Source organism: Nicotiana tabacum, chromosome 12 (assembly GCF_000715075.1).
Source record: "Nicotiana tabacum cultivar K326 chromosome 12, ASM71507v2, whole genome shotgun sequence".
Classification (NCBI taxonomy): Eukaryota; Viridiplantae; Streptophyta; class Magnoliopsida; order Solanales; family Solanaceae; genus Nicotiana; species Nicotiana tabacum.
Window position 1 is genome coordinate 30,556,397 of NC_134091.1, and position 21,683 is coordinate 30,578,079.

Here is a 21,683-nt window from a genome sequence, read left to right on the forward strand (position 1 = left end):
CTCTTGGTGCTCAAGTGTCGCATTAGAACTATTTGTGTTAAAAGTTTAACTTGTTGCCTTGTTAATAATTCATAAGTAGTGTGGGTAATTGTTTGTCCTAATTGATGTGTGATTGATTCACCTTTGATTAGCTGGAATGGCTCTTAACTTATGGAGTTAGGAACTTCTTTATTTGCTTGAGGACAAGCAAAAGCTTAATTTTGGGGGAGTTGATAAGTAGGGATTTTGACTACTTATTAGCGTCTTTTAGCTTTCGTTTTAGTCCAAAAGCGGTTATTGGTGTACCCGAAAGCTGATGAAATGTGCTTAATTCTAGGAATATTGAAAGATGAGCTCCCAAGATGAAATCCAACTCAAGAAGGTGTAATCTGAACTCAAGGAAAAAAACGGGCACAAAAGCTCAGACGTGTGGACCGCATAATATCATCTGCGGCCGCAGGTTATGAAGAAATCCCCATAAGAGAAATGTGCAAAGTGCGGTCCACACAAAAATTATGCGGCCGCAGAAGCTGGGTTAGAGAAAAAGTTCAAAGAACCTGCATCTCAAAGTGAGGACCGCATAATTATTGGGCGACCGCAGAAGAAGAGCCACGCGATCGTACTCACATTTGTGAGGACCGCAGAAGAGCAAGGTGCGGCCGCACTCAGAATTGTACGGACCACAGAAAGAAAGCAGTGCGGCCGCAGATCTGAATTATGCGACCGCAGATTTCCACTTCGGTCAAGTTGAAGAAAAGTGCGGACCATGCATGGAATTGTGCGGCTGCAGAACCTCCGAAAATGCATTTTTGTCCAAAAATTCCAGCTTTATATAAATAGAAGAGTTTCACTTTTTTAGGTTAACTTTTGACATCAACTGCTACAGTAGACGGATTCTTTTACTCTTTTTAGTAGTTTTTGCTATTTTAAATTATTTAAACATAGATTTTGTCATCTTAATTATAAATATGGGTTTAATTATCATTTCTTCTCCTATTTCTTCTAGTTTAAGCATGAGTAGCTAAATTTTCACTAGGGTTGTAACCCAACCCTAGAGTGTAAACTTAATGGGTGTTTGATTTATTGCTTGTTTATGGTTGGGTGTTTATTATCTAGCCTTGTTCTTGTTTTTATTTAAAGAATTAATGGTTGCAAACATTAATTCATGCCTATTTGACTTGAGAAAGAGAGACTTAGTTCAGGAAAACATGAAATTTGGTCAATCGAGAGATTGATAAGCCCAATTAAAGGATTGAACCTAGAGATAGTAAAATCCGACTTGAGCTTTTATTCAACCATTTTATTCAATACCCATTTGGACTTGAGAAAGCCAAATTGAGAAAAATCACTCTCTGACCGAGAGGTATTTAGTGGGTACTTGAGTGTTGATAGCTATAATACACCCCGACCAATAAAATAAGATTTAAAGTTTACAACCCATTAGGCAAACACCTAGGTAAAGGTCATATCCTTAGGCCTTTTATATCATTTGGAAAACAGCAAAAATAATTTCCTAGTTTCATTCTTTGAATCACAATCGTATTTTAATTTAGATTTTCAAACAAAACCAAATATTGTAGAAGTGCAAATTTAGATATACAAACTCACGCGCTAAGATATATACTACTAACACCCATTCATATAGCTCCCTGCGAAATTCGACTCCGACTCTTATTGGGTATTACTATTGCATCGACCGTTTTCATAACCTCAAAGAGAGGAGTGAAATTGGACGAGATCACACATCACCACTTATACAACAACGGTAAAGGGAAATGACTTAGCTCCACATGGTTTTCACTCTTACCCGAGCACTTAATAGATTCCTTCGAGATGCTAGCAAATTCTTTTATCAAGGCCCATGCCGGGCCCAGGAAGGTATAGACCCGAAAGGCCGACATATTCAGGATTCTGTAAGGAGAGTCTAAATTACTGCGGGAATTCGTGACCAGATTTCAGAAGGAAAGGATGCTTCTACCGGCCGTGCCAGACGAATTGACAGTTGAGGCATTTACTAGGACTGAATCTGAGGAGTTCCGACACTTCCCGAAAATTGAAAAAGGTCTGCTCGAGTTACAAGCAACAACGTGGGTAGACATACACAACTGCTACTAGTCGAAGATAAGAATAGAAGATGACCAGCTTGGTTTTCCGGCATCAACCAAGGGTCGGGACCGAGAAAAGAATAAGTAAAAGTTGGAGGATGATTTCGATGTAGATCGACGGTCTTCTAGAGGTTGGTTTTACCCTATGAAAGAGCCGAAGGACGCGACAAAGATTTTTGGTTGGCGGATAGATTCGCAACTGATAGGAGAGCTGATCGAGACCAGAATAACAGATCATTACATGACAAAGATGTATCGGGCTCCCGAGACTCCACCTATACCATGTTGTCGAGTACCAATTTCAACGTCAGTGTAGTGAAACTGGTATTGACAATTAGAAACATTAAGGAAGCATGGTTTCCGAAGTCGATGAGATACGACCCCAGTCAGAGGGATCCTAATCTATGGTGCGAGTACCATGGGACCAACGTCCATCAAACTGGGGACTGCCGGTATCTGCGCAAGGAGGTGGCGACATTGCTGAAAAATGACCATCTTAGAGAATTCTTAAGTTACCGGGTTAAGAACAATTACAGTCCCAATCAAAATAACGCGGAACCTTCAAAAGCAGGAGAGGATCCCCCTCGTCTAACGATCAACATGATTTTCGGGGGGAACGAGATCAATTGTGTCATTTTTTTGGTAGCAAAAAAGACTAAGGTATTGGTGACCCATAGTAAGAGATTCCGGGAAGTCACCGAGGACAACATCACCTTCACAGAGGAAGATGCGAATGGACTCTTACTACCGCATAATGATGCCTTGGTAATCTCTCTCAATGTTTTAGATTTAAAATTAAATGCGTTTTGGTAGACCTAGGGAGTTCAGCCAGCATTATCTAATAGAGAGTATTGGAACATGCCAAGCTAACCGGAAGCACTATTCTGGCCACAAAGCTCCTCGCTGGGTTCAATTTGGCAAGCGTAACAACCTGATGGGAAATCCTGCTGCCCACAAATGCCAAAGGGGTAATGAAGACGACCTTTTTTGAAGTAGTAGATGACGATATAGGTTACAATATTATTCTTGGAAGATCATGGCTGCACGAGATGAAGGTTGTGCCGTAAACATCCCATCAACTTCTGAAATTCCCAACTCTGGAGGGAATTAAACAGATAAGAGGAGATCAACTGGCAATAAGGGAGATGAACATGATCTCAGTTTCCAATAGCAAAGGGAAGGAGCATGCAGCATAGCAATTACAAGAATTGACGCCTGATCCCGAGCCGAATAAAGACAACATGGAGGAGGAGGAGTCAGAATTCTATCAAGTACCAAGATATTTCCAGGTACCAGAAGAAACAAACGCAACCAAATCCACAGTAGAAGAACTCGAGCAAGTTGCATTGTTTGAGAAAATCTTGGAGAGGAAGTTCCACTTGGGGATAGGACTAAACCTCGAGCTCAGGTAAGGATTTATTGAATTTCTTAAATTTAACATTGATTGTTTTGTGTTATCACATGCGGATATGATAGGTATTCTGCCAGAAGTGATCGTGCACAATTTAAGCTTGGATCTAATATCCCTCCGGTAAGGCAGAAGAAACGCCCTATTGCCCAGGTCAGAAACAAATTCTTCAAAGAAGAGGTAACTCGATTGCTTGATATTGGTTCAATCCGGGAGGTAAAGTATCCTGACTAGCTAGCTAACATAGTAGTAGTTCCAAAAAAGAATAACAAATATTGATCCAAAAAAGATTTTGGGCACGCCTTATAAAGATCTGAATAAGGCGTGCCCAAAAGACTCGTTTTCATTTCCAAACATTGATTAGATGATTGATGCGACGGCCAGGCACGAGTTCATGAGTTTCCTCGATGCCTATTCCGGGTACAACCGGATCAAAATGAACTTGGAGGATCAAGAAAAAACTTCATTCATAACAAACTTCGGCACATATTGCTATAATGTGATGCCTTTCAGGCTTAAGAACGCTGGATCCACTTATCAGAGGCTTGTGAATAAAATGTTTGAAAAACAAATAGGGAAAACCATGAAAGTTTACATAGATGATATGGTGGTTAAGTCTTTGAATGCGAGTGATCATCTTAAACATCTGCAAGAAACTTTTGACATCCTAAGAAAGCACAATATAAAGCTTAACCTCGAAAAATATGCATTCGGAGTCAGCTCTAGTAAGTTTTTGGGGTTCCTAGTGTCACAAAGGGGGATTGAGGTCAATCCCGATAAAATTAAAGGCATCGAAGACATCCCCGACCAGCTATCAAACGTGAAAGAGGTTTAAAGGTTAACAAGAAAACTGGACGCTTTAAGCAGATTCATTTCCCGGTCTTCGGAAAAATGTCATTATTTTTTTTTACTTCTGAAAAAGAAGAACAATTTCGAATGGACTCCGGAATATCAGCAGGCTCTAAAGGATTTAAAAAGGTATTTATCGAGTCCTCCATTATTATCGAAATCGGAGGAAGGCGAACATTTACTGATTTACTTAGCGATATCGGAGGTAGTGGTAAATGTCGTTTTAGTACGTGAAGATGAAGGTACGAAGTCTACTATCTATTATGTTAATAAAATTTTAACGGGAGCGAAAACCCGCTACCCACATCTAGATATATTGGACTTATCTCTCGTAGTCGCTGCTCGAAAGCTTAGGCCTTATTTCTAATATCATCTGATAGTCGTATTGAAAACCTTTCCCATACGGAATATTCTTCACAAACATGAACTTTCAGGTCGACTAGAAAAATGGGCAGTGGAAATGAGTGAATTTGACATAGAGTATAAATCTAGGACTACGATCAAGTCATAAGTTTTAGCCAACTTTATGGCTGATTTCAGTCCGGGACTACTGCTATTGGCTACCAAAGAAGCGATGATGCTGTCGGAATCGACATCGGGGGTCTGGACCTTGTTCACAGATGGATCTTCCAATGTGAAGGGGTTCGGGCCCGGTGTAGTACTAATAACGCCTACGGGAGAAACCCTGAGGCAGGCCATAAGAACTGTTCCTTTGACTAACAATGAAGCCGAGTATGAGGATTTAATTGTAGGATTAGAGCTGGCCTGGGGACTGGACCCCGAGGTCATTAAATCAAATGCGATTCCCAATTGGTAGTAAATCATGCCTATGGGATCTTCGACACCAAAGAGGAGCGCATGCAACAATATGTAGTGAAAGTCTAGACTCTGCTCACACGGTTCAGAGAATGGCCGGTTACCCACATTCAGAGGGAAGAAAACACGGAAGCAGATGCACTGGCTAATCTGGTCTTGTCCGCGAAAATGAAAGGATCGGACTCCGGTGCAGTAGTATAGCTTATACATTCAGTATTAGATATGGACAACTATTATGAAGTAAGAGCGACCAATTTGTTATGGGACTGGAGGAATGATATCATTGACTATCTCGAGCAGGAAAGCTACTTGAAGATCCTAAGGCACGTCGGTCACTGCGCAATAAAGTAGCTCGATACTGCTTTAGGGGAGGTCAATTGTATAGAAAATCTTTTCAAGGCCCGTTGGCCCGATGTTTAGGAGCATCCGAAGCTAATTACATCATGAGAGAAGTTCACGAAGAGATCTATGGAAATCACTCAGGTGTGGACTCCTTGGTATTAAAGATGATTAGGGTCGGATACTACTGGCCCCGGATTGAACAGGATGCTAAGGATTATGTTCAGAAATGCGATAAGTGTCAACATGGTGCACTAACCAGCAGAGTTATTGCACTCGATTTTGTCACCCTGCCATTTATGAAGTGGGGGATGGACATAGTCGGACCGCTATCGCCGGCTCCCGGTAAGGTAAGATTCTTTTGATTTTAACTAACTACTTTTCTAAGTGGGTTGACGCAGGTCCTTACCAGACGGGAAGTGGTAGATTTCCTGCGAGAGAACATAATTTGCAGGTTCGGAATACCAAAAGAGATAACCTGCGACAACGGTCCACAATTTATAGGCGCAAAGGTCACAAAATTCCTTGAAGACCTAAAAATCAAAAGAATCACATCATCGCCTTATCACCCGAGCGCAAATGGTCAAGAAGAATCAACAAACAAGGTGATTATCCAAAATCGCAAAAAGAGATTGGAAGAAGCTAAAGGTAAATGGCCCTAAGAGCTACCATAGTGTTATGGGCTTATCGAACAACGACCAAATCAAGCACGAGGGAGACACATTTCTCTCTCGTATACGGAGAAGAAGCCATGATCATGGTAAAAGTAGGAAAACCTACCATGAGATACTTCCGGGTTGATAAAGAAGCAAATAACTAAGCATTATTGGTCAGATTAGAACTGCTCGACGAACGAAGGGACTTGGCGCATATAAGGATGGCAGCCTAAAAGCAAAGAATGGAAAGATACTATAATCAAAGGGCCAATCTCCGTTATTTCAAAGTAGGAGACTTGGTTTGAAGGAAAGTAACTCAAAACACCCGAGAGCTCAACGTAGGAAACTGGGTCTGACGTGGTAAGGCCCCTACCGGGTTTCAACTGTCACCAAGAAAGGATTATACGAATTGGAAAATCAAGACGGATTAAAACTTCCGAGCAACTGAAATGTGGCACACCTCAAAAGATACTATTGATGATGAGCACCTCCTATATAGAAAGTAAGTGATGCACTTTTTTTTCCTTCATCCAGCTTTTGTCCCAATTGGGTTATCTGGAAAGGTTTTTAACGAGGGAGCAACGGAAAGCATACTACGAAGGAAGAATCATCAACACGAATAATACCTATAAATGACAAGGCATACAAGCAATGAGCCACTACGGGACAGTTAGATATTCTTTTGCTCGATAGTAAAGTTCCTACTGGGAAACAAAGATTGCTATCAGGCCAAAGGTTACCCGATCGTTCATGAGTGCAAGCCACTGAGGGGGTGGTTAGATAATCATTGGCTCTATAGCAAAGTTCCTAATGGGAAGTGAAGCTTATTATCAAACCAAAGATTTTTTACCATTCACTAGTGGAATCTTTTAAGGAGTAAGACTTCTAGTGTTCGAATTCGCATTAGACACTGGGGGAATGGTATGAGAATACGGCAACATTACTGCCACATAAACCGAGACTACAAAATTCGGGAACAAAGTTGTAGCGCGGCCATCCCCATAGAAACAAGTTGTACAAATTAGCCACAAGTAATGACAATTTCTTTTTAGCACGACGAGTGCTTATGTACTTTTGAAAATGGAAGGAATAAAGTAAAGTCCTTTTATTTTTATATTGTTTCTTGTCTGAACGATGAATTAATTTTATTATTTGAAAATTAAACAAGTACTTAAAAAGCTAGTGCCAGAATGAATAGGAGACGTACTCTTTAAGAGCACCGTAAACATAAGAGGTGCCTCCCTTATAAAACTTTCACAGTAAAGGGTTAATTTCGAAAGAGCTTATGCCCGAAATCCAAATGTTATCGGGAAAAAATGCACCCGAAGCCTTGCATAACTCGACGCAAAGAGAAACATTTCTACAATACTTAAACGAAAAAGCACTTCTATATAACAACATTCCAAGTAGCACAAATACAAAAGTATGAAGTAAAAAACAAAAAGGAAAGAAAAAACTAAACTACTGCATCCCCAAAATCCGAGAGCAGAGAAGCATTTGCGCCCCCAGGAGAAGTAGGTAGATCTGCCGCCGGATCAAGGTCAAGACCTTCATCATCATCCCCTTCAGGTTCTTCTTCGATTCCTGAGAACTCAGAACCGGAACCAGAAGAATAAGTCGCATCAGTTTGGACCGGGAGACCCCTTGGGGCAGTTGACTCCAGCTCACGGGCCTTGGCGATCTCGGCATCAAAGTCAATGATACCCTCTTTGGCCTCTTCCAAGGTTTTTATCCTCATGTTGTACATAGAATATATTTTTTAACAATGAGGGAAGCCGCTCAGCACTGAAGCTCTTCCTTAAGCAAGTCAACCTCGGTCGAATGTTTATTCTGCTCGGATCTAGTGGCTTGAATTCTAACATCATGGCCACGGATAGTGGAGTTATAAACTTTATTATGCTCCATGTCATTCTTATACCTCTCTTCCATCCGGGCATGCTTCTCTTCCACGGCAACAACTTCTTCAGCTTTGGAGTTCAAGGCCGCCTCCAAATTATTTATTCTTTTAGTAGAGGTAGCCTTGCGATCGGCAGAGCAAGAATAACATTTTGGACCTCGACCCACTTTGCCTTGTCCTCTTCAAATTGTACACATAACAGGGCGGCCTCTCGGCTGAGGATCACCACCTCTTACTCACTTTGCTTCAACCGAGCCTCCAACTCAATGGCCTCAACAACTTATGCTTCCAATGCAGGGAGGTGAGGAACAATTTGATCCCGCTCGGCCAACAGTTGATCCCGCTCAGATGTGAGTTTTTCTTTATCAAGGATCAACCTCTGAAGGTCTTGGAAGCAAGGAAGTTAGCCTGCAAAGAAAAAGTTCAAATTAAAAATCTTGTCATCGCAAAGATAGAAGGAATAGCAAAGGGAACAAATATCATACCGCTGCTACATTATGAATGGTATTGTTTACCATACACTCTCCCGAGAGACACTATATTGTATTCCTATCTTTCTCTGAAGCTAGAGGCTTCGAGTAATTGGCAAGTTCCACTGACCGGGACAGCAGATGGCACCTAGTAGAGACCAAGAGGGAAACGATCCTCCTCCTCTGAGGATCTTCGGAGGGGGAGGAGTAGTTATGCCCCAAATTCCCATGGACTAGGGACTGGGGATGAAGAACATCCTCCTCTCGAGTGTCTGCAACTGGTGGAGTTGTTGGTAGAGAAGCAGTGCGGCAAAAGCAGTGCTATCTATTGGTTGCTCATCAACCGAAGACGGAAAAAGCCCGGTACCTAGCCTCACAGTACTGGGAGAAGCGAAGGGGTCCCGGAAGCAAGAGTTGGCATCTTCCATTCTATCACACTCTCCCCAGAGCGCCTGGACATCATCCTCGGTTGATATAACTTGCTCAACAGATTGAGGAGTCTGTTGAGCTAATGAAGGTGTCGTCTTCTATGTAGAGAAGCCCCTTCATCACTGGCTTCCCCATCTGTGATGACCCGATAGGTCATCTTATGTTTTAAAACATGATTCTGCGCTTTGAAGCCTTAAAATCTCATTTTTAATCTTCTCGATTTGCGCACGCAGTACGGGCGTGCTTTCGAAAATCTTTTATGTTAAAAACTGTGAAAAATAAGAATTTTTGCCTAAAAACTTCATTTGAGTTGATTTCGGTTAACATTTTTAGCAAATGGACCCGGATTCATGTTTTGACGGTCCCTGTGGGTAGTTGGTTTAGAGCCCCGAGGGCTCGAGTGAGTTTCGGATAGGCTACGGAGTGAAAATTGGACTTAGAGCATTGATGGTGTTTCAGTTTCTGGTATAGGCCTCTGATCTCGCAAATGCGAGGTCAGGCATCGCATTTGCGACCTCTGCAGGTTCCGCATTTGCGAATAATAACTGGGCCTCATGACTTTCCCATTTGCAAACAATCCTTCACAATTGCGAAGTGGGACTGGGGAAGGTAGGGATCGCAAATGCGATCGTTTGGTCGCAATTGCGGAAGTGGTCAGGCTCATATTTGCGAGATTTTCTTTGCATTTGTGATGATAGAAGGAATGTGGAAACCTTCGCATTTGTGATAGGTTCTTCGCATTTGCGGGGCTCGTATTTGCGAACCCCTGGTCGCAAATGCGACACCTGCAACTGATCAAAATGACCTTAGACGGGATTTTTTGTTCATTTCTCAAATTTTCAAAACATAAAACATTAGAGGCAATTTTTTCAAGACTTCTTCTTCCCCAAATCGTTGGTGAGTTATTCTAACCAATTTCCTTTCAATATTTCACTACATTTCACAAGGTTTCAACCTAAAATCTAGAGTTTGTATGGTGGAATTGGGGGTTTTCAGGTAGAAATTAGGGATTTGGTAAATTGGGAATTTAGACCTCAAATTGAGGTCGGATTCCAAAACAAATTATATAACTGGGCACGGGGGTGAATGGGTAATCGGGTTTTGGTTCGAACTTCGGGATTGGACCAAGCTAGCCCGGGAGTTGACTTTTGTTTACTTTTTCAACAATGACCTAAATTGAATTCTTTACAATCGTGGGTATTTCCTAAGGCTTAATTTGAATCGTTTGGTTGGTTCATAGGCTTGTTTAAAGGGAAAAGTCGTGGTTGAGCTTTAAGTTTGGTCTTCGGAGCGAGGTAAGTGTCGTGGTTAACCCTGCCTTGAGGGATTAGGAATTGTTTGTCTATTTGCTACTTGTTTAGATGTTGGGTACAACGTATATGTAAGGTGACGAGTAATTATGCGTTGTTGTCGGGTTAAAGCATGCGGATGGAACTTGTTCCTTGTAGTTTATTGCCTACTTGATCTTGTTATCCATGCTTAGACTGGTTACTTACTAAATTGATCGTACTTATCGTGTTTACGGGTTCTATGATAATAGAGTATTGATTCCAAAGTTGAGATTTGTATTGTGGAACCATTGTTGAATAAGGCTTGTTCTTGTTGATTCTATCTCCCTGCTATTACTTGTTCATTGATATGCGGTAAGGGAGAGTGTTAATGCACGAAGGGTGATGTCGTGCTATATTGTGAGTGTTAATGCACGAAGGGTGATGCAGTGCCATATTGTGAGTGTTAATGCACGAAGGGTGATGCCGTGCTATAATGTGAGTGTTAATGCACGAAGGGTGATGCCGTGCCACGTTATGAGAGTTAATGTACGAAGGGTGATGTCGTGTCGTATCTATTGATTTATATTGTGAGGCTGAGAGTAAAAGCACGAAGGGTGATGTCGTGCAATTTTCTTCATTGTGTTTAGTTTTTTTCACTAGTTAAAAGTATGTTGACTGTTCTGGTTATCATTTCCGCTGTATCTCCTATATCATGTGCCCCTTTAGCATGTCCTCCTCCCAATAGTACATGTTTAGTTGTTATTGTTGTTTTCTTGTACATATACTGTTATCTGTATAGGTTTATTATGTGGGTGTCTTGTCATAGCCTTGTCACTACTTCATCGAGGTTAGGCTCGACACTTACCAGTACATGGGGTCGGTCATACTGATACTTCACTATGCACTTCTTGTGCAGATTTTAGTACCGGTCCTAGCTGATTGTGAGGCTTAGCAGCTTGGATTTGCTGTCAGGAGACCCAAGGTAGATCTGCTGGCGTCCGCGGACCCTGGAGTCTCTTCCTAGTTTTATCATTTACTGTTTCCTTACTTCAAAAAATGTATGTTTCCTTTTCAGACTCTGTTTGTAGTAAATCATAGTAGCTCGTGAGTTGTGACTCCAGATCCAGGTGGTAGTAATTAATGAAGTTTTTACATCGTTCCGCGCTCGCTGTATTTCATTTTAACTTATTTGTTGTTATTTACTAAATTGAATAAGGATTGGCTTAATAACTCTCTAATGTCGGCTTCCCTAGCAAGTGAAATGTTAGGCGCCATCACGGTCCCGACAGTGAAAATTTCTGGTCGTGACACCATCATCGTTGATCACCACGGTATCTGCGGCTGGCTCGGGCGCGGTGCTCTTTACCTTTTTATTTTTACCCTCGGCCGTAGAGGAACGCCAACTTTTTTGTTTCTTGTTCTCCAGCCGGGGACTCCGCGAGGAAGCACTTGCACCAGAAGCAGGTCCGATGACACCCGTTCGGGTAAAGGCCTCCTGCAGTAACCTCACCGCATTTGCGGTATCAGCCAAAACGACCTCCTCGGGGACGGTAACAGAGCCCTGCGGAAGACCTGAATTCAACAAGAAGAAAAGTTAGCCAGTTTTCCTATATGTGAGATAAAAACAAAACAAGTTCAACTTTCCATGATTTTTGGCTTCCACCTGTAAGGGCCAGCTCCTTCCACCGGCGGGTCTCAGGCGTGGTGATTTTCAAAATCTTCTGGACCCGAGTGGTGTCCACCGAGTTGCTGAAATAATGAAAAAACAAGGATCAGTGATGGCATGGGACAACCTTTAACTAGAAGAAAGGACAGACCTTGAACTTACGTGTACGATTTCATGATTCAGGAAAGGATGGAGTTACGACCGAGATGATGTCCCCGATGGCAACTACAACAAACCGCTTCATCCATCCACGGTCATTGTTATCATCCATACTGGTGAGCAACACATGGTGACCACGTTTGCTGAAGTTTACCATTCCCCTACGGAAAATCTTGGGGAATAAAGATTCATCAGTCGAGCTAGGAGAGCTCTTCCACCGTCTCCTGGCATAGACGCCGAAGATAGGCTACTGTCCGCCACACAGAAGGGCTCATCTGTGCCAAGCAGACCTAGTAATGGAAGAAAAACTCCAAGATTACAGAGTCAAGTCCCTTGCTCAATGAGAACGTGCCCAAAGTGAAAGGATACGTGTAAACGTACGTATAACCCTTCTTGGGGAAGGTTACCTGCTCCGCTAGATCGGGAGCGATGATGTTCAAATCATGGAAACCACAGTCTTCCTTCACAGCAGGAATGCTAGAAGGACGGATGGAAGAAGAATATACACTAACAGCCTATGTGCGGGAGTTAGCAGAAGGGAACTTTTCTTCAAAGTCCTTAGCCGAAGTAAGCTTTCTGGGGATAATGGTGCTCACCGTAAGAGGAGCATCATCATCAATGATTTCCTTGTTCGTTGAAGAACTGGAGTTTTTCAAAGAGGAGGTCATAGTTAGCAAAAGGAAGTAAGGGTTTCTCTGAAGAAGAAGAAGAAGAAGAAGAAGAAGAAGAAGAAGAAGAAGAAGAAGAAGAAGAAGAAGAAGAAGGCTAAAGGAAGTTAAAAGCAAGAGTGAGTTGAGTAAAGAAAGTTTGAGAGAGTTCGAAAAATTATAAAGTGTAAAAGAAGAAGATTTAAACATATAAGTAAAGTGATAGGCAGCTAAAATCGTGGCCATGATTACCTCGAGAACAGGCGAAAGTATTGTTGAATCATGAAATGACATGTGTTTGGATCATTAAATATGTTAAATGCGGAGAGACATGTGTCTAATCAAGCGTCAGAAACTTTTCAGAGGGGGTCAGAGAATTTCGCGCCAAGAAAGGTATTGGTATCTTCACCAACTTCTCGGTGACACAAGGATGTGCCACCGAAAAGCATGGAGATTATCTCTATAGGGCAAAATCTATTCGTATTAAATACTCGCATAATAGAGCGACACGTGGAGCCAAAGACAGATGGAAAGCGAGGCAGGTGGAAACACTACAAAAAAATGCTAAATTTGCGGAGGTTTTATTTACATATTGCGGCGGTCAGAAATCTCAGCAATATGTTGTTACGGCAGTTTTCAAAACCCCCGCAATAATGTTCGCCGCAATCAATTTGCGGGTTTTTTTTTGGAGACCGCAGTTATCATATAGCTGCGGGTATTTAGTGTCGGTCTAACCTCCCCAATTTGATAGTTTGAATTTTTAAGAACCTACTTGTAAAATATTAGCGGCAGTTAAAACCCCTACAATATTTTTATTTAACCCCCGCAAGTTTTAACACAATATTATTTTAGATTAAATTGCGACAGTTATAACATCCACTATTCATTGAATTTTTTTTTAATTTTTTTTTGGAAACTGTTATCCATAACTGATCTGATTTTAATTATGTTAATATAATGAAGCATCAACAGATTATATAAATTGCTTACTAGAATCAAGTAACATCAATATATTAAAAATCATAAAAAATATTAAAGTAAATTATCATTAGTCTCAAAAACTTGCTTTAAACACAACTACTCCATCCATTAAACACAAAATATATAGTTAGTCTTAAAACTAACTTTAAACAGAACATTTACTCCAACTATTATGGACAAAAGATCTACTATGACCATTCAATTGAGTACGATACATTTGCAAGCAACTTCAATGGTTGTCGTTAAGATTACTTTCACCAGATGATCGTCTTACATCCATGGGTGAAATGGATCCGCTAGCCGCATTACTTGGCTAAAAAAATCAAAATAAAATATAATTAGCGAAAAGTACCTCAACAATATCCTAACTAATAAGTATCAGTAATGGTGGAACTGATGACTATTGGATGAAAGTCTCATATGTTGTTGTACTCTGTATAACATGCATGTTTATTGTTTTGAGTTCTGAGGGAATTCTCTGAACTACTATATTTCTGGCTCTGTGATAAAGAATAATGACTACGAGTTTAGTTTGCAGTTTTAATACATTTCAGTTTTTCAGCACTTACACATTTGGTATTATTCATAGAAAGCATATGTATGTATATCACAGACCATTCAAGGAATCAAATTAAGTTAGCAGCAGAACCTTACTGAAGAAGAAGAAGAATCTAAAGCTCAAAACTTTAAATCAAAACCTCACAAAAACTTAACTTTTGGAGAAAACAATAGCTAAGCACAAGCTTAAATTGGAAAAAAAAAAACACTGACAACAAAATGAGAACGCATGTGTAGATATAGGAATGAAGAAAGTGAGAAAAAGAGTCAAACACCACATAGCACAAAAGTTTTCTTCTTTCTCAATTCAGGGTCACATTTGGACTGATCAATCATACTTTCAAAATTAAATAAGAAAGTTATGAACTTTTCTTACCGTTGAATAAGGAGGAGAAACAAAGATCCCTGCAAATTCTTCAGGTATCCTCCCTTCTTTCATTATCATATACGCCTTAAAAGCATTCATCATTTGGGTATTAACATTCATTATTTCTCTGTAGTTCTTTTGGCTTTGATTGTGATCATTCAACATTTGATTGTACTTCTCTTGGTATTGGGAAGAACATGAACCATTATTATAACTTGAAGCATTCAAATCACTATAACGAGGTCTTGTTTGTCTAAAAGCTCTGCCAGGAACAACACCTAATCCCAAGCACCTTACCTTTTCAGAGTGCTCTTTTCCCAGCACCTTACCAAAGATATCATTTGGCAAAATTTCAGACTCATCCACGGTGCTTTGGCTCAATGCTAGTTCAATTTTTTCCTAAATACATTACACACTAAAAGTCAGTGTCCTACCTTCAATACAGTGATTGACAAGTTATTAAAAAAGAAAAACAAGAGAAGAAGAATATCTTTTTCTTTTCATAGCACAATTACAACAGCAAATTTATCATACTTACCAGCTTCTCATGACTAAACTCTAAAATTAGCAACAGATAAGATGTTTACTGAAATTTTAATACACATGCAAATTTGGTAAAGATGAAACCTTTTCCATAAATATAACGCGTGCATAGTTGTCATACAAATATGACAGAAGCAACACATTGGTAAATATCACATGAAAATTCAATTTGCAGTAACAAAAATATCTTCACAACCTAAAGTTTTCATCTAAAACTTTGGTAAGATTCAGATGCTTACTTCTGAAAATAAGTGTCAAAAGAAAAAGGAAAGCACTTCCAAAATGTAGTAGACCTTTGCTACTTTTCCTTACATAGACCTATTTTTCTATTCGATAAAAACCAATTGGTAGATTCCTTCTTTTTTAAAGCATTTCACTTTTTTTAAGTTTTTCAAGGACTTATAACGTACTTCTGTCAAATGTTTTAAACCAAATGATAATCAAGCTTTAAATCTATCTAACAAATGATAAATTAAAGGGTGAAAACCAAGTAGGAGAAAAAAAAGAGTTAATCAAGCTTAAGTCAAGAACTCGATATAACGCCTATAATCTGCTGCCTATCATCAGTCGCGGATCAAGAAATCAGAGAAAAGACATACACACGCATATTGCTTGTTACAACATACTTTAGAACCAATCACCGATTACTAGGTACTAAATGATTGCAAATTTGATGGAAGAAACTAAAAACTTACACATATCTCTTTTGCTACATCATTAATGTATGATCCATCTTCATTCCTATGTGTAGCTAGATAAAGTTGTCCTCGTCCAGGCTTTTGTCCAGTCTCAGCTATCTATAAATGAAAAAGTTAAAGTCGCATTAACTCAACTAACTAAGAATAGTTGCTAGTTTAATTAAAATATTCAAAATGAATCAATACCATTTCAGCCTTTCTTCTGGAGTTAGGTTTGGAGCCACCGATATGTTAAACAATTTGTTTCTTTCGAAATTTAGCATTTCTTTTACAAGTTTCCTTACAAAAAGATACCAAGAATTATACATACTTGCCTATTGTATTCTCCCTCTGTTCCAGTTTATATGAACCTATTTTCTTTTTGGTCCGTTCCAAAAAGAATGACCCCTTTCTAAATTTGGTAACAATTTAGCTTAAATTTATAATTCTACCCTTAATGAGAAGCTTTTATAACCACACAAATACTCTGGGTCCCTTTTTGATTTGTTTAGCACCACAAATTCCAAAAGTCTTCATTTTTTCTTAAACTCCGCGTCCAGTCAAACAGATTCACATAAATTGGAACAGAGGAAGTACTTATAAAACCATAATATTTGTTTAACGAAAAAGATACCACGAATTATACATACTTGCCTATTGTATACTTGTAAAACCATAATATATGTTTAACGAAACAACAAAGGCACAGACGATGCCAAGAGAAGGAAGAACGTTTTAACAAATACGTGTGTTTTCTCTTTAAAGCGGTAATCAACATAAGAAATCCATTGATCCAGTGAAATTCCCAGTGGAACGCTATCCATTATCTCAGCTCTGCTCTTAAGTGTATCATAGACCTTATCAAACAACTTTAGCCTTTTTGCGCCCCACTTCTTACACATAGAATTATAAACATATCGTCTTGCATTTGACTCAGTTGTCCTAAAACAAAATCGTGGCTTCAAGAATAAACCAATGGTTAGATAATTATTACATGCAAATATAAATTCTAATGACATAAAACAAAGATATTGTATGCCTCAGGAATACCTTTATAAATCGATCATAATAACGGTTAAATATTGTCACAGGTAAATCCGGCCATTTCTCAAAGTGAATTGGAAAAATGGAACAGTCAGTTGCTAAAATTCCAAATGCCTGCAAGAACGCCTTGTCCTTCACCAATGGAAGAATATGTGTCATTAAAATCAACCACAATACGTTTTTCATTAGATAAATTTAACACGTCTCTTTTCTTCACTTTAAGTATCTTGGTAGCTCCTTGTGAATATTCAAAGATAAAAACAAAAATCAATGCGGTTCTCTATTCTTCAAGGTAACAGATTATTAGTTGCAGCGTAAAATAGGCAGAATGTATAAATGAGTGGCAATAACATACCTATTGCATCTACAATCCAATGTTGCGTACACACACGTCCACTACGCTTTCTAGATGGTGGGTATTGTGACGCGGCCCGGACTGATGGAACCTGCTGTGGTGTTGTCTCATCTGACAGAATCAGATTTGCTTCAACCTGACCTAAAGGTGTTGGTCGTGCTGTCGGTTGAATAAATGAAGTCAGGTGTAATGTATCATCAAAATGCGAAGGTGTTGATTCAGTTGATAAAGGTTGTGCTACACGTTGTGATGTAGATGTTGACTGAATTAAGTTCTGGAAGTTCTTGTAATGCTTGGGCTTCGGCATACCTGCAAGAAATAAAAGAAAAGCAGGAGTTCACAAAATTAGTAGAAGAAAAGTCCAATAATTTAAGAAGAAACAATTCACACATGCATCCTGTTAAACTTGAATAAGAAAGGCATATACTCATCTCCAGAACTAAAACATGGGAAGATATGAGAGGAGTATAAGGCTGACCCAACAGACTTTCATGGAATAAATATACTGGACAATATAATCATAATGGCAAGTAAATGCAAATCTGATGCAAATTCTATGGGATGAAAAATACTCACCATGAAGAACTGGAGGAAAACCTAAGGACTGACCTAATTCCTATTCAAACATGCAGAGATGCAAATGGCAGAAGAAAAATACTGTTGGAAGAAAAATCACAAATGGCATGGACCTTGCCACTACTCTCACAAATATAGCCAACATTGCAAGCACTATTTTGGAGCTAAATATGGAATTTGTAAGAAATATCAATGGGGGACACAAACATCATCACTGGGCAAAACATGCTTGCTACTGCTATTCTCCTTACCATTAATTAATCATGAGTAATTAACTTTTAGAGTCTAAACTATTAGCTTGACTGCTATATGTATAAATAAATGCAGACTAACAGTTGATGTGAATTGTGTGTGTGTGTATGTGAAAATATAATAAGTTTTATGAGCGGAGAATTTGACGCAGCAAATTCATAAAAGCCGAGAACAAAAATTGAAGCTTCAAAACAAAGAAGTGGTAATAAGGCTGAGAATTCATGGTAGTTCATAAACCCATTCTTTACTCATAGCACCAAATGATTTATTTATCAAATTTCAACTCTACAAATGCCAAATAATTTCGGCAGCATAGTCCTAATTCCTCAATTATGAAGTAGAGTTCTGTAGATGCACCATAAAGCCAGATGCAGCGTAGAAATCACAAGAGACTGAAATAACTGCAATTAATATTCAAGCATCTACATACTCAAGCAGGTATAAAAGTAAAAACTTTTTGTTTGGAGCTCTACAAGGGTGCACAAACTTTACTGAGAAGAAGATTATCTTGTCAGTAACTAATGGAATTTCCAAAAAATCAACAGAGCTTATTGACAATCAAGAATGTTGAATTCTAAATCCCAGAAATAACACATTTCGAAAATTGCATACTTGTAAACATCACCAACCAAATCGCAACTCCAGAAAAATAATTTTCAAACACATAAAGCACATCTACAACAAAGCCAATTCTAATCTGGAAAGAAAATGATTTAATATTCAACACTACGAAGAAAACTAAAAATTTGTTTATACTTTAGTTGTGCTCTTTGAACAATCCTAAAATAGTACCTTGAGATGGATTCAAACACAACGCAGAGCAGAAAGAGAAAAAGCAGCCAGTGACAATTGTGTCTTCTCTGAAGTCCCCAAGAGTTCTAAAATACACATGCAAAAGAAAATGTTTCAATTAAGACCCAAATCACAGAAATTAACCTACAAAATACACAAAAATCTAAATTTTACAACCTATAATACCTAATGCAGAAGGAGAAAGAGGACTTACATCTCGATTTCAACAAAGAGTGTTATATCCTTCTTCAAAATACACCGATTCTACCAAATTTTTGCTACTTTATGTTGACAATCGAAAAACATCAAGATGAAAGAAGGAGAAAAAATCAGCAAAGGGAAAACACAAATTAACAGAGAAAATAAACTTAAAATCCACATGCAAGAAGAAAGAAAGACAGAAAAGCAAAATCAAAGAATGGGGAAGAGGAATTACCATAGATCTGAAGTTTGATTGTATAAAACTATTTCGCATGTTCTCCTTTACAAATCTCTTTCATTTGTATCTGAAAAATGCGTAATTTTTTTTTAAAATTTGAAGCTGAAAATGAGCAAGGGGGAGAGAGAAGGGTAGCTGAAAATGCAGAAGGGGTTTAGGAAAAAAAGAGAGGGAAAGGACTAAAAAAATGAGGAAAAATTTGGGGTTAGTGGGCGCTATTTTTTTTTAAAGGTGGCGTGCCGTAAATATAATATATTTGCGGGGTAAATAAATCCCCCACAATTTGATATAGATTGCGGAGGTTATAGTAACCGCCGCAATAAAACCTCCGCAAATTTAGTATTTTTTTATAGTGAAATCAAGTTCGGAAGCAGCAATTTCGGTTGTCCCCGAAGGTAATGTTGCTCATAAAAATAAATAAATGTTTGTCACCCAGTAGCATTTAATGGAGAATATTCTACAGTATTAAATACATAATCCATTATAGAGAGCATGAAATTCATAGCTTGTCGTTACACATTTTTCAATGCCCCCCATAATTGTCATTTAAGAGAGACTTGATCTTAGGACCTTGTTCCCTAGGTGTAACTATAAATAGCGAGTTCAACAGCCATTAGAGGGGGACGTAATTTCTGACAAACTCATGCTATATACTATTCAAAAGCTCAATAACATTTTATTTTTTGCTTATTAATATTGTTATTACTGCCTTCGGAAGCTCTGCTCTTGGAACCAAGCTATCTGTTGTCTTATCTCGACTTCAATGCTAAGTTTTGCATTCTTATTTAATTTATTTATTATTTTAAAATTAAATTAATTCACTTATCTATAAACCACATTTAAATTTAACTGTACCGTTTTACGGGTAAACAGCCCTCCCGCAAAATCCCACGGTCAAATTGTTAGGCAGAATATTATTTAGAACTATTATTCTGGAGTTCGATATTTGATTCGGTATTGCTTTATCAGTGCTTAATTTTTTGCTTCGTTTAACGTTTTAACCATAGCCGATGGAAAGGAGGAGGAAAAACAGATGGTGGAGGAGTTTTCATTTTTTGGAGAAAAGACAACAAAGTCCCTATCATTTTTCTTATTTAAAGTGTTGTTAGTGATTAAGAAAGCAAATATGTATACAATGCTAACCTAATACATGATTGTAGTAAGATATTAGAACCCTATATATAATTGTGAGACATAAGGGAGGTGATGTTGCACTCTCTGACACTAGGAAATACATCTATTTTTTTCTCATGCTTATACTTTTTTCCTCTTATTGTTTCCTCCTCGTTTTGTGTAACAAGCCCAAAAGTCATGTCTTTTGATCATGTCCATTAGTAAAGGAAACAGTTCCAACATAACTATTATCCTTCCAACCATTCCATCGTTAGAAGGTGAAGAGAATTACTGGCTTTTCAGTTTGTCATCTATTATTTAATATTTATTATACAATATTTTGGGAGTTTTGAGAATAACCAATATTAGAAGGCATTCGTGAGATATGAGAGAAAGTTGCAATGAAAGCTAAGGCAACGTCGTTTTTTTTAAGTACTAATACGATTTTATATATTACTTACTAAAAAGAGTTTAACATATTACAATCCGTAGAGTCACCTGTGGTGACCTTGGGGTTAGGTATCCCCTTAGAAAAAAAGTAATTATCACATACAATATTTTGATTTCCTAGAGTTCTAAGCATATGACAAACTGAAGTAGGTAGTTGTCTAGAAAAGTTGCATTCCCCGCTACTGTCCGTACTTAATTGTTGCATCACAAAAAAAGGCGGTTCAGCAAACAGTTTTGTTCTTCCGAATTTATATTGCTTGTTTTCTTGGTTTTTGGCATCTTTAGCTAGTGCATCAGCTACTGCATTTCCTTGTCTAAAATTATGTCGTAGTAGAAGGCCCTTCTCCTGGCGCATTAATGACTTGCAAGAGTAGATAAGATTAGCAAGAACATCGTGCCAATTGTTTAGTGCATTTATCACCTCCGCCGAGTCAGTTTCCACTTCTAATGGGAATAGATCAAACCTTGTCGCCAGTTGCAGCCCCTCCTGGAGTGCCTGCAGTTCAACATGTAAAGGAAAGAGACCATTACAATATTTTTGGAACCCTAGTATCCATTTTCCCATGTCGTTTCTAATTGCAGTACTAGAAATTCGGCAAAAACCGATCAACTTTGGTCGGTCAAAAAAAGGGCCAAAAAACTGACCAAAGTTGGTCGGTTTTTCAAAAAAAAAAATTTCTTTTTTACGAAACCGACCAACTTTGGTTGGTTTTCTTTGGCACAAAAATGCGGGAAACTATTTTTGAGTCCCGCGAAATTTATTTTTCAAGAAACCGATCAACTTTGGTCGGTTTTTCAATTAAAATAAATAAAAATTAATATTAAAAAAACCGACCAAAATTGGT

General features: G+C 38.7%; 1 protein-coding gene and 1 long non-coding RNA gene across 2 annotated transcripts; both read right to left on the reverse strand.

Annotated features, from left to right (window-relative positions):
• Positions 1–13,712: 13,712 nt before the first annotated feature.
• Positions 13,713–17,020, reverse strand: LOC142167074 (uncharacterized). The gene is made up of 4 exons (XM_075227230.1): positions 16,868–17,020; positions 15,836–15,937; positions 14,607–14,996; positions 13,713–13,985 (listed from the first exon to the last, which is right to left on the reverse strand). Exons 1-4 carry the CDS (start codon positions 17,018–17,020, stop codon positions 13,902–13,904), a joined length of 729 nt encoding a protein of 242 aa, XP_075083331.1. The 3' UTR covers positions 13,713–13,901.
• Positions 17,021–17,023: 3 nt separating this feature from the next.
• LOC142166825 (uncharacterized) lies at positions 17,024–19,471 on the reverse strand. Its single transcript, XR_012697241.1, has 4 exons — positions 19,273–19,471; positions 19,051–19,117; positions 18,837–18,922; positions 17,024–17,525 (listed from the first exon to the last, which is right to left on the reverse strand). It is a non-coding gene; the product is annotated as an uncharacterized LOC142166825 (long non-coding RNA).
• Positions 19,472–21,683: the final 2,212 nt, after the last annotated feature.

Bases quoted from the DNA above. Each gene is read 5' to 3' on its own strand.
- LOC142167074 (XM_075227230.1), bottom strand. From the start codon at position 17,020: ATGACACATATTCTTCCATTGGTGAAGGACAAGGCGTTCTTGCAGGCA. The intron at 15,938-16,867 runs GTATTCCTGAGG...TTTCATTTATAG, and splicing joins ATTATGATCGATTTATAAAG to ATAGCTGAGACTGGACAAAA. The intron at 14,997-15,835 runs GTAAGTTTTTAG...TAATGTATTTAG, and splicing joins ATGTAGCAAAAGAGATATGT to GAAAAAATTGAACTAGCATT.